Genomic DNA, 13,583 nt, shown 5'->3' with positions numbered 1-13,583 from the left:
ATGGTCAGTTGGTTCCACCCAAGGTCTTAGCTTGGGTTTTCATCTGAGCACCAATGGTGGAGCAGAATAAGCTAACACAATGGTGGAACAATACTTGAGATGTTACGTTAACTACCAGCAAACAAATTGGGCAGAGCTCCTGGCGTTTGCTGAAGTTGCATATAACAATGCAGTACATAGTAGCATGGGACTTACTCCCTTTAAGGTAGTGAATGGAGTGGAATTTGTCCCAATGCCTGAGTATCCTCAGAAACCCCCCTCTTAGTCAGTCCGACAGAGTGGGTCGATTAGTTGCAGAGTGCTTGGAGAAATGTAAAGCAAGTGCTAACTAACGCAGCAGAGGATCAAAAGGAGCAAACAGATAAGAGGCGGTCCCCTCAGAGACCATTTCACATTGGGGGAAAAGGTTTACCTCTCCACTAAACACTTAAAATTAAAACTGCCTTGCAAAAAACTATGTCCGAAGTTCCTAGGCCCATTCCCAATAGTGAAAGTCATCAACCTGGTCAGGGTGGAACTAAAACTTCTCTGCCTACTGGGGAAAGTGCATCCTGTCTTCCACAGCAGCTTATTGAAGCCAGTAATAGATTCAGAACTAAAACCAGTAGCTCGGGTAAGTCTTGGTCCCATAGTAGTAGAAGGGGAAACTCATTATGAAGTAAAATAAATCCTAGACTCTAGGCCAGTGATGGCTAACCTTTTCCAGACGAAGTGCCCAAAGCGTGCACCCAAAATGCAACCTCCAAAATGCAATGTGCGCCCCTGCGCATGCATGTGCACCCCCGCATGTGCGTGTGCTCCCTGCAAATGCCCCATTCTGTGCATGCACACGCCCCTCGCATGCCCCCTGCGCATATTCATGTGGGGCCCTGCACGCCCCCTGCGCATGCGTGACAGAGACCTGATGACCAGCTGGCCGGTGGGAGAGGCACACTCATGCACAGTGGAGCTGAATTGGGGCAACAGCTTGCGTGTCCACAGAGATGGTGCTGCGTGGCACATGTGCCACAGGTTCGCCATCACGGCTCTAGGCTATGTAAGGGGAAACTACAGTATCTAGTTCAATGGAAGGGTTACCCCCTGTCAGAGCCTACTCTTTACCTGGTTAGGCTGGTTAGGAAATTTCAGGACAAGAATCCTCAGAAACCAAAAGAACCACCTGAGGGAAGAGGGAGTTAATGGAGAATTAATGTGCTTAGTATCTTTTAGGTGCTTTTACTCTGTAACGGGGCCCAACTGTCAACTTTCAAAATGACTCTAGCTGAGACATTTTTTTCCCTGTTTCTCAGCTGCCCGACAGATGGGGGGAGGATAGGAGGTTTGGAATGCAATTCTAAGATATGCTAGACCTGAGCAGCCGGCCATTTACCCAGTTGGGCTATGTGATCTGTGACACTTGGGGGGAGGGAATCATTTACTCTTTTAATTATGCGGAACCACAGGAAATATTTTAGAGTTGGCTTCACATTTGAATGAGCCAATATGATATACCCAATAAAGAGAATCTTTGAGAATAGTTCCAGTCTCAGTGTTTTGACTTGGTTAGGATCATTACTTGGCACTATGACAGGTTGCTTGCAACTATTTTGATAAATCATAACAAGGAGCACTGACACTCTAAGTTTTAGTACAAGCTTAGAATTTCATGGCTACACCAGTGGAAGACTTTGGCAGGCTCTGCTCTATATATTCACTCTGTCTTGAACCAATTTCACTAGCTTGGATATAGCTGCCTCTAAACATATTCTTCTGTTGCTGAAATGCATATCTATATCTATATCAATTTATAGCAACTTCAGCATCTTCGAAGAAGAAAGTTTTAGAATATCTGAACACGAAGAGGGAAAAAGTTCTATGAATATGATTTCCTATCTGGTCATACTTAAGATGCTCCATGAGCACTTGAAGGAATAGCTTTACTATAGTTGGAAAGTTGCTTTAAGTTTGACAGTGATAGCCAAGCTTTATTTGGCTGACCTAGTAGGTCTCTTTGTGCTTTAGGCAAGTACTGGTCCTCTGCAATAGGACCAGTGTATAGAGGAAGCAAGGAAAGAGAGTTATATTTGGCTGAGATGTACATAGAAGAACACAGCTCCTAGACTGCATCACCACTGATGATATGCTATTAATTGGAACCCTGCATATAAGTAAAGTGAGTATAACCAGCAACTGTATTCTTATCTCCTGCTGAAAGAACAGAAAATATGCAGTATCAGCTTCTTGCTATCCAGGAAAGAGAGCAGCAGATACTGCAGTCTATATGGATCACTTAGGAAAGCCATTTTTTAAATCCTGGAACTATTTCAAGGAACACGAGACTACAGAGGGAACCATTTGCTAACTTTTGCAAATTTGGCTATTTCTATTCACAATATAGGGTATAGGCAATCTTGTTCTGTCTAGATATTTTGGACTACAGCGCTCATGAATACATTGCTATATTCCATGCATGGAAAAATATATGTGGATCAATACATTTTGCAGATGTCTGTGAAGCATCAAAATATTCAGACACAGCTATAGTCAGTTTGAAGGGCATCCTATTTTGCCCCAGAACCACAGAGTTGATTTGGGATTCAGCCAAATCTGAAATGTCCTTTTTTCTTTCCCAAAGTGACTTTCAAAAACAAATTCTAAGAATTCAGTCTGCACTGGGAAAAAATAGACCGATTGGTGTCCATTGTCTTTTGTTTATGTATAATCCCTCGATTAATTTACTCTTCAATCCCTAGGATAGTTTTCCATATTTATTATTATTATTATTATTATTATTATGGTTGGACTCAGAGTCAGCCAGATATTTAGAATGGAATCTGACATTTTTATCCACCTTGAGTTCTTCCCAAGGACCTGGGGTAAGCAGATGTTGTTTGATAATGCTAAAGGTATCATTGCAGGATGTAAGCTATTCCAAGTAAAGCTTCCACTTGCAATTGACTGATGGTGAGCTTGTCAATGTCAATGTTGTTCAAGTCTTTTGGGATTGTTTTGGATTGCACCAAAGGTGCCTATTATTATTGATACCATCTTTGCTTTCTTTTGCCATAGTTATTCTATTGGATAGTCTTTGTATTTTGAGATTTTCTCCAGTTCTTTTTCTGCTATTTTGCTGTCTCCAGGTTCTGCAATGTTCATCAACCAGATACTTGAGGTTAGAAATAGGAACATATGAAGTACAAATACTGAACAATGCTACTTTCACACACTTCTACAAAGGCACTGGGATCTCTGACCACGGTATTTATCTTTACTCATATTTTGCTCATGAATAGACATTTTTATGTGAGACAAGTGTTCTTTAAAAGCAAAAGATACTTTAACAACATCTTTCAAAATGGAAAGGAAATGCAAAGGAATCAAGGACAATGTTTAAGCTCAATGGAAAGTCATACATTCACCTACAGAATTACATTGTTTCCATCTCTATAATTCTAATTAGAAATTTTAATTGTAATTTAAAAATGTATGCCAGTATGGAAATATCCCTTGTGCTTGTAGCATACCAAACAGTTTTTGCAAGAATGGAATGAACAAGTAGATTCAACCCACTGGAGTCAAGGGAGGAGAAATTGGCACCCTCAGAAGCCCCAGGCTTTGACCGAGAGAACAATTAAACTGACTCCAGGCATAGGAGCAGCATCAAGGGATGCCAAAGGATATAATAACATCACAAACACCATCACAGCTGTTTGAAGCAAGATGACTCCAAAGTTTTCAATAAGGAAACAGAAGGCAGCACATCAATTGAGATGAGTGGTCAAACTGCAAAAGGAGAGCTCCTCTGGATTTACATGGGACCACACAAAGACATCAATCACAGCTAGAGCTATTTTGCTTCTTTCCACCTAGCAACCAAAAACTCAGCTGCACAAGTCTTTACTTTCTTCAAGTAAGAGCTTGTTTATTTGCCAGCATTTCCAGGAATATACCCTGAAGGCACAAATACTTCTCCCTGGAGGGTAATCATATGAAAATGCCTTTTTAACCAACAAGGACAATGTAAGCATAGTGGCACACATGCATCTATGCACATATGTATGTTATACCGGTAGCTATTTCTAAGAGATTTATGGATTAAAAGAGTGCCTGGATGCATATTATACAAAATCCATCAGTGTTGGTTTTCATGGCCAATTTGTTGGCCAAAATCATCCTAAAATACCCAGTGACTTACCAATAACCAATCCCTTTTAGTCATGATTCAGGCCTGATAAGGGACAGAAATAGCACTAGTTGCACTTTTAGGTGATTTCTGGACTTAGACTTAGACTAAATTATTGTCACTTTGAATGTACACTAATTGGCATATATTAAAATGTCCAAAGGGTGTCCACCTCTAATATAAACATAAACATGACAAGATAAATAAATAAATAAGTACAAAATTATGCATGTATCCACATATGTTATATGACACGGAGAAACAACACAGTTTAGTTTGGATGTATACATGTACATGGTGAGAGAAACAAATCTTACAAGTTTACCAGACGGATGGCATAGGACAGGGATGGTTAACCTTTTTGCCATCACATGCCAAAAGCGTGGGGAGCATTGGGGGGGGGGGTTGTGCCCCGCCCTCCCTGGGCATGTGCGTGTGACCACCCCCCCACGCTCCCCCCACTTTTGGCACACAATGGCACGGTGGGCCTGGTAGGCTTGCTTTTTGCTCTCCCAGGCTCCAGAAACTTTCTAGGAGTCTGGGAAGAGCAAAACGGCCTTCCCCCCACACCAGGCCCTCCGGAGGCTGGAGATCACCTTTTTGGCAACTTCCGGTGGGCCCAGAAGGCCTGAAAATCAGCTGGCCAGCACGCGCATGTGCCCCGGAGCTGAGCTCGCGTGCCCATCGATATGGCTGTGTGCCACCTGTGGCATGTGTGCCATAGGTTCGCCATCACAGGCATAGGGAACAAAGCTGTTACAGAATCTGGAAGTCCTGCTAGAAATACTTCAAAACATCCTCCCAGAGGGGAGCAACAGAAACAGACCGTGAAATGGGTGTGTGGGGCCTCTAACAATGCTTTGAGCTCTAAGCACATAGCGCTTATAAACAGTATCCTAAATAATGGAAGCAAGCTTTCTATAATCTTCTCAGCTGTCTTTACCACTCTCTGAATGGACTTTCTATCTGAGGTGCTGCTGCCACCAAACAAAACAGTGATGCAGTTTGTTAAAACGCTCTCAATTGTGCCTCTGTAAAAAGTGGACAGGACAGAAGGAGAAAGATGTGCTCTCCTCATCCGACACAGGAAATGCAGGTGCTAGTTTGCACACTTCACTAAGGATGAACTGGAGAGACCAGTTCAGATTGTTAGTTATCTACATCCCCAGATACTTAATACTGTTGACCACCATACTGAGTGGAGTATGACCATGATAGCTCTTTCTAAAATCTACAGTTATCTCCTTTGTTTTTTTAACATTTAGGACATTTAGAAACAGATTACTTTTATTGCGCCAGTTCACCCCAGCCTTCACCTCTTCCCTATATGCATCTTCACTGTCATCCCAGATAAGACCCAACACAATAAGACCCGTGTCATCCACATACTTCACAATGTGATTTGTAGCAGATTTGCTGCAGCAATCATGGGTCATCAAGGTGAACTGTAGCGGACTCAAGACACAGCCCTGTGGGAAACCTGTACTCAAGGAGATGGAGACTTTTCTTCTAATTTGCACAAACTGGGGCCTATCAATAAGGAAATTCAGTATCCAATTACATAAAGAAGTATTAAAATCTAATAGGCTTAGTTGGTTCACCAAATGCTGAGGAATGATTGTGGAGGAAGTGGAATGGGGGTTGTGCAACCATCCTTGCTCTGCTTGACTTCTCACAGCCTTCAATAACATCCACCATAGTATCTTTTTGGGCTGGCTCTGGGGAGTGAGGTGGGCAGCACTGTATTGTGCTGGTCTCCTTCTCCAGAATTGATACCAGTCACTAGGGATGGGGGAGGGTAAGAGATCCCACTTCTAGTTCCTACTACGTGGGCAGGGATGCCTCAGGGTTTGGTGCTTTCTCCTCGCTTATTCAACCTCTATCTGAAGCTGCTGGGTGAGCTCATCCACTACCATCGGCTGAAGTGTCATCAATATGCTAATAATACCAATTATACATCTCTGCCCCTGGTGAATTAAGTGATACTTTGATGTCTTGTTGTGGTACCTAGAGGCTGTGAGGGTCAGGATGGGGAACAACAGGCATCAACTGAACCTTTGTTAATTTTTCACAAGTCCCTCAAGACTTGGCTATGTCATCAGGCTTGGAGTCCCCAAGGAATGGTAAAGTGTTGAGGTGGCTCCATTATTGTTAATATCTATTGTTCTTTCCTTGCCTTTTTAAAATTGTATAAGTAGCCCTTGACTTATGACTGGTCCTCTTCCCTGTGGTCAAGTGATCACATTTCAAGTACTGAGCAATTGGCTCGTATTTACAACTAATTGTAGCATTCCAGGGTCACATTATTAGTTATTTTGTTGTTTTTGTTGTTGTTTCGTGCCCAGTGGATAAGCGGAATTTGGACTTACAACCAGATGTTTCACTTAATGACCATATGGTTTATTTAGCAACACTGGTGACTCATTTACCAACTGTTGTAAAAACAGATGTAAAATCAGGTCCAGTCTCATGACTTATGACCCAACAACTTACAACTAAAATTTGGGGCTCAAATGTGGTTGTAAGTCAAGGACTACCTGTAGTAAGTTTTTTAAACTATTGATTGGCCTTTACATTATTAACCTTTTTTAGTGAATGTCACCCAGAGTCACACTTTAATATAAAGATGATGAATGAAGCCATTTTAATTGTTAAGAATGACTATTTGATCATTATGTATATCATAATCAGTAATTATGGTGGTAAATTAGTAAAACGATGACATCATTTCCCCCTTTCTCTATTTCTGAAGCCTGTTTTTATCATATAAAAAACATTTCTCTATTTGCATATGCTGTATTTTCTGTTTGGTGAAGTTATTTTTTCCTCTCTTATATAAACACATATATGCATACGCACAAGTGTAAATAAAACAGGCACACCAAATACTATACGCCTTCAATCTTTTTTTGAAAATGTGCCAAATATCAAGCTTAAGAATGAGATTGTATGATTATTTTGCTTGTTGCTGGAGACCCAACTCCATTCACGTGCCACTGAAACACTGTTGTCCAAGGAACAAAGAGTGTGGAGGCTGAAGAGGCATACCGAACTACCAATGGCCTTTTTTTACTCTTTGGGGCACCATTCCAACATTAGTGCCACAAATACCAAGGCTATGAAAAAAGTTCTTTATGATTATGAAAGGCTGCCTGCCATTTCATGCAAGGAATAAAATACAGAAATGAGAAAGATTCTACTGTGGGTAGCAAAACCATGGCTAATTGCACCATGTATGAAGAAGTCTGTCTGTCTACATCACAAACTCTTCTTGTTCATGATCCCAAAGGAGCTAGTTGCAGTTTCCTATTTCTCCTATCCAACATACTACAAAAATACAGGTAATCCCCCAGTTACGTGCATTCCCTTAGCGAACGTTCAAAGTTACGTGATAAGCACCCCCTAGTGTTTACAAAAAAGTCCCAAAACTATGAATGCTGCTGCACCATGCCAGTTGTTCGCCCTTACAAACAACCGCAGAGGCACTGCAACATTCGCCCTGCCTATTCCCCTCCCCACCCAGGTCTTCATAGGCACTAGGCCTGTGATACTCACCTTGCGAAGATCTAGAGATTCTTCGCTTTCTTGGCCTATTTTGGCATTTCAGGCCTTCAGTGAATACACAGAGAATGGAAGCTTAAATTACTGCAAAATCATGTGGGATCAGTAGCACGAGATCTCATGTTATTGATCTCTTGTGGTCTCACAATACTTTAGGCCTTTGTTCTCTGCAAACAGAGGGCTGGACGAAATCTGCAGCAAAAGGCTTTGCAAATGGAGGGAAGGCCTGAATCATCTAAGCTTTCCCTCTGTTTGCAAAGCTTTTTGCCATGTTTGCAAAAAGTCTTTGCAGCCCAAAACAGACCTCTGCAGCTCCATTTTGGCGTACGCAGGCCTCATTCGGCACTTTGCAGGCCAAGATGGAGCTTCGGAGGGACTCCTCTAGAGCTCTGTTTTGGGCTGCAAAGTGCTAGATGAGGCTTGCTCACAGCAAAATGGAGCTTCGGAGGGATGGGCCCACCTCCACCCTCCGGAGCTCCATTTCAGGCTGCGAAGTGCCGGATGAGGCCTGCCTACGCCAAAACGAAACTTCGGAGGGGCACACACAGCTGAGAAGCTGGAGAGGAGACAGCTTGCTAGATCTTTGCACAATAAGTGACCTGGCACAGCAGGTTGGGTGTGGGAGGGAAAGCAATTGTGGGGGCATGAGGTACTTCAGTGGGCTGGGGAGGCCTTGAGTGGTCTTAAGCAGGTGGCCTGTTTCATCACTAGGCTCCTCCATAGCCTTCCCTATTCTGAAACAACTCATATGCACTTAACAAACCGTGCATTTGATTAGCAAATGTATGGGCGAAAGGAGGGAGTGATTGTGTTTAAAGTACGAGATTCACTCCCATGAATCCTCGGGTTACAAATGGAATGGGCAGGCTTATTCGTAACTGGAGGACTACCTGTACTGCAGATCATATGTCTCACAAAATATATATCCTAAAAAAAGAAAATGTAGTCTCCTATTTAATTAAAAAAAGAACAACAACAGATGATCCTACCTGCTGTGTTTGCTGCCGCTGAATGGCTCGCACTTTGGGAACTGGGCTCTCTCGGGAGGAGGAAGACTGCTGCCGGGATTGATTGCCCTCCTGAAGAGGCTCCATTGCCATCGTGGCAGATGCTACAGACATGCTGCCTGTGCTTCGAAGAGAAGCACTGTGGGGAAGTGAGTGGGGTGATCTGACCATTGAGCTGGAACTTGCTTGATCCGCTTTGTGGATTTGGACCTGCACAGTGTAATTCTGGTGAGCTGGCATAGCTCGTTTGTCCAACAGGGTGCCCTGACCAGAAAAATCTTCATTCTGGGTGCTGCGTTTGGCATAATCCTCCATGCTGCTATTGCTGGGTACACTAAGTTTAAGGTCTTCACTATTCTGGCTTCGGGAACTGGTGACACTCAGGTTATCCAGGCTTGATTCCATGGACACTTTAGGAATTGGCTGAGGACAATTGTTGAGATGATAAACTGGATTCTGGAAAAAAAGAGCCTGAAGAATGCCTTGCTGGTTTAATGCCGAATGAAGAGGTCTCCTGACTTGGGGGGCCGTCTGTGGTGTTCTGAGCTGCTTGATATTTGCCACTTGGATGACTGAAATCTGACTGCCAGATAAACGTACCGGGGCCTCGTGCATCATGGATCCAGATTCAGACTGTGTGACGTTGGGATCTTGGAGATTCATCAGCGATATGCTTCGGACATTGGGCAGATTGGTCTCGTCGCCTTGATCTGAATAAGTCACACTCCGGGATGACGTTTGCTGCATCAAGAGCAATTTGCCTTTGAAATATTCTTCATTTGCTGGAGGGGCTGACTTCAACTTGCGCTCACTGAGAAACAATCAAAACAATCACAGTCTTAACATTATATCTGCTTATTTGCATGCACACACACTTATTTCTGCTTAAACAATTTCTCTGGTTCCATATTAATCTCCATATTTGAGTCATCCAAATAGAATAGCCTAGGTATTCAGGGGTGTTATTTATGAATGGGAATGGAACCAAAAGTCATCTCGGCTCCCATTCAGAAGCAATGATTGTTGCTGGTTGCTTTAAGTGAGCAACGTTCTGAAAAGGAACATTTGGCTCTACTCTGGTAGCTATCTTAAATAATGCAATGCCTAATCTATACATTTGTTTTAGCATTCTAATCTTAATAATGTTAGCCTGCCTCAGTCTATCCACAAGGCTCCAGGTTGCTGCAGGAGAATCATAGAAACTACATTCTACTGCTCTTATTTTTGTTTTGCATTTCCATTAATGGCTTCACCCATAAGCATAAGTAAAAAGGCCACAATGGGGAGAAATTACTTCTTTCAGATGTGTATGGATAAAAACTATAAAGCACATAAAAGATAAAACCATAATTATTTAAAAGAAGATCTGTCTGCCCAACACAACTGCCTTACTCATTCATGACACAAAGCAGAGTTCCCCAACTTTGGGGCGTGGGGGGACGGGGGACGGAGGTTTCAGCACGAGTGGCAGGCAAGCGTGTGTGTACGCAGCTCCATCTGTGTGAGCAGTGGCATACGTGCCCACCGCTCACAAAAATGGATCACGAACACATGCTCTCATCCGCTATTTGCATAAGTGGGGATGTACATCCGCTCGCTTCCAAATGACTCAAGGCCCGGAGGTGGGCCACGGCTGGAGGATTGGGGAATCCTGACATAGAGGTAAGATAAAAACCAAAATGTGTCCCTTTATTGGTGAAGAGGGAGACCTTATTTGTAATAGCAATAATTATTCTTAACCTGCATTGATAAAAATCTAGACAAAATGAGGCAGCATCTTTGCTGTGAAATAAGAACTCCAATACAGTAAGCCTAATAGTATGAAGTCCAATTCATGAAAGAAGATATAATCAGCCTACTTTTGTTGTTAAGGTTTACTGTGATGAAGTAGCAAGTATATTCTTATCCATTATACCATGTTAAATACTTTTAATAGAAGAAAATAATTTCTTCACTTGTCAGCAGAGCATTGTCTCTGCATACAAGTTAACTGCTCCTAGTGTTTCTCTTATTACATTATCAATACAATATCTGATTAAACAGGGTCAATTGTGACTAAAACTTAATGGCAGGCTGCAGGAACTGTTAAATTGTGGTAGTAGAATTTTGGATTCTTCCTCTTCAGACTGTAAGTTATAGGTAGCATATTTTGGAATGTTATTCCACTTTACACAGAGAGACACCATACACACTCTCTCTTATATGGTTTCTGAGTTTAAAGGATAGGCTGTAGTTCACATTGATACGAGTTCATGTTTTATACATAGAAGAACTCATCCTATTATTGCCAGTTAACAAGATCTCAGGTAGCAAATTTGGACAAAGCTTGTAACTTGGAGAAGCACATGTAGTGTTAAAAATACTGGGCTGAATAAAGCAATTATCCACAGTTAGGAGGATAAAGCACTATCATAACTAAGCTATTATTATCAGCAAAGCCCCACTCCTGTAATTATGGCATTACTCTGAAAAGTTCTTACTTTTCCCACCAAGCTGAACAAAATTATGCATCTCTTTTTCTTCCAAATAATTTCAACAATGGGCAGACAATGCATACCTGTCAGCTGGGTCTTCAAATATTTTTTGCAGCCCAGAAGAGACATTGGGACTTGAATTATGATCTGGATAACGTCTCAACTGTTGCTGGATTGGCAGAGGGTGAGTTGTATCCTTTGCGATGTCATCGAGAATGCGTGGCAAAGGACCCAATTTTTCTACTGTTGCCTGTAGGAAGGAATTTTCACCCTGATTTGACAATAAGCAACGTGGCATTCATCATTTCAGTTTTTTTAAAAAAATTAAACAATGAATGTGGATGATGAGTTGTAAGAAAAGATGAGCATTTGTATGCGGGTGTGAAAAACCACAATTCATTGTAATGGAGCAGCAGGACCACAGTGATCCGGTGACCCATGGATGGAGGAGATGAAACGGTGCAGCAGACATTGAGGGAAGAAAAGGAAATAGAAATTAAAAATTGAGCCTCCAAAATAAAAAAGTTAATCCTCATAAAACTAATGCATATCTATCCTGCAAAACAAATTGCAATCAAAGCCCAGGGTAGAGGAGACATCGTAGATGGAGTAATACAAAAATCACTATTAAATTAAAGAAAACTAAAAAGGGATTTTTGTTGGAAGTAAATGTTTGCCTGTGGGGGGGAGAGATTGTGGTCAACTGAATGCATTCTGCTATAGTCTGAGAGCAGCAATTCGGCAAGAGCACTGAAAGAAACCATAAGGAAATGCAAAGACATATACAAAGGTATTTAAATCATATTTTATCTTATAACTTACTGACAGGAATGAACATTAAGCATATAATTTGTTTATAAACACAATTCTACAAACAGTATTTCTTAACTTCCTGCACTGGATCTCAAGTGATACCTTCAAAGATGATAGTAATTCCTTGCCTGATCATCAGTGGTGATTCTCAAGAAAGGAAGCAGCACCACATAGGAATGTATGTATGTATGTATGTATGTATGCATACATACATACATACATATGGTTGACTCTTGGCAACTGCCTGGACTACCTCCTGCAATTTTCTTAGCAAGATTTCAGAAGTGGTTTGCCACTGCCTCCTTCCTAGGATTGAGAGAATGTATTTGGCCCAAGGTCATCCAGTTGGGTTTGTGTGTCTAAGGCAGGACTAGATTAGACTAGACTAGGACTAGAACTCACCACCTCCCAGTTTCTAGCCTGATGCTTTAATTACTATATCAAACTGGCTCTCTCCAAACTCTTTGAATATGGCTTTTATTATAGGAGAAGATAACGAATCAAACAATTTTCTTTAAAACAAAATTGTTCTAAAGCAATATAAAATGATGAATATGATGGGAGAAATGAGTTCATTTGCTTTAGAATTTAGTGCAACTTAACCCAAGCCCAAAGTGATGGAAGTTCAGGGGCAATTAAATTTCACCACTGTCTTTCTACAGATTCCCAATGCTTAGTCTACACTCTTTTAAGAAATAGATGAAGTTATAACCCCTTACTTTTTTTAAAGTTAAATTTAACTTTAATCATTACCCAGGAAACAGCTTGCGGACATTCCTTGGACAAAGTTGTGTCCAGCCAACGCTTCCCAGCCTTCAAACTATTTTACCTTGTCCACCTCCCAGACAACTTCCCACAGCAAAGAATGCAAGACAGCAAACTCCTTTCCCAGATCTATGTATCCTCCAAATCCTGGCTTATTAGAAATGGTGTCCTCATTAGAAATTTCTGCCAAGAAGCATTTCATATGTGTCCATTCGTGCTCTAGAAAGGCATTCATAAAGGTAATATATTCTTCTTTGTTCCCAAATCTGAGTTGGGGAGAGAGGAGAAAAAAGGTCAGCAGTTTGGCAGGAAGTTTCCAAGGGAAGCAGCACGGTCTTACAGTGTTGCTTAAGATATTCCAAGACACAAAACAATATTTCTGTGACTGAATGGCAATTTCTACATTATAATAATGTAATAATTAGTTAAACAATGTTGCAAGTAGTCATTATAGAGACACAAAGTTAATGTGAGAGAGCAGTCATTGTGCTTGCCATGTACTCCGCTTCCGCTTCCCCACTCCCCACTATCGTTAGAGGTTTTCTCACAAAATTTATTTGTCAAGAATTAGGAGAAAAAAGGAGAAGCCCCACCTGAGTCTACCTATTAATAATAATAATAATAATAGCATTATCTTTATTATCTTATTTGGCCCCAATCTGTAATACTGGCAAATGAAGTCCAAATGACACATAAAGTCTAATTTAAGTATTGAAATTAGAAACTTCATCAGCTGGAGGCAGTAAAGACCATAGACAATAGCAAGGACAAAGGAATGAATTCCTGAGGAACTCTGGGAGT

At 41.4% G+C, this 13,583-nt stretch overlaps 1 protein-coding gene across 4 annotated transcripts in view; it reads right to left on the bottom strand.

The window, feature by feature from the left end:
* The window catches only part of RASAL2 (RAS protein activator like 2), a 157,308-nt gene that overhangs the window by 16,646 nt on the left and 127,079 nt on the right, over window positions 1-13,583 (bottom strand). For 3 of the 4 annotated variants that reach the window (XM_058175414.1, XM_058175412.1, XM_058175415.1), the window contains 3 exons: window positions 12,847-13,048; window positions 11,288-11,475; window positions 8,713-9,541 (listed from right to left, as the gene is read on the bottom strand). In XM_058175414.1, the coding sequence (XP_058031397.1) occupies window positions 8,713-9,541; window positions 11,288-11,475; window positions 12,847-13,048 (1,219 nt within the window). The remainder of the gene's footprint in view (window positions 1-8,712; window positions 9,542-11,287; window positions 11,476-12,846; window positions 13,049-13,583) is intronic. The other variant, XM_058175413.1, reaches the window with a different exon arrangement.

Source organism: Ahaetulla prasina, chromosome 3, assembly GCF_028640845.1.
Source record: "Ahaetulla prasina isolate Xishuangbanna chromosome 3, ASM2864084v1, whole genome shotgun sequence".
NCBI classification, from domain to species: Eukaryota; Metazoa; Chordata; class Lepidosauria; order Squamata; family Colubridae; genus Ahaetulla; species Ahaetulla prasina.
The sequence above is the reverse complement of the archived record's forward strand: the minus strand, read 5'-3'. Positions and strand labels throughout refer to the sequence as shown.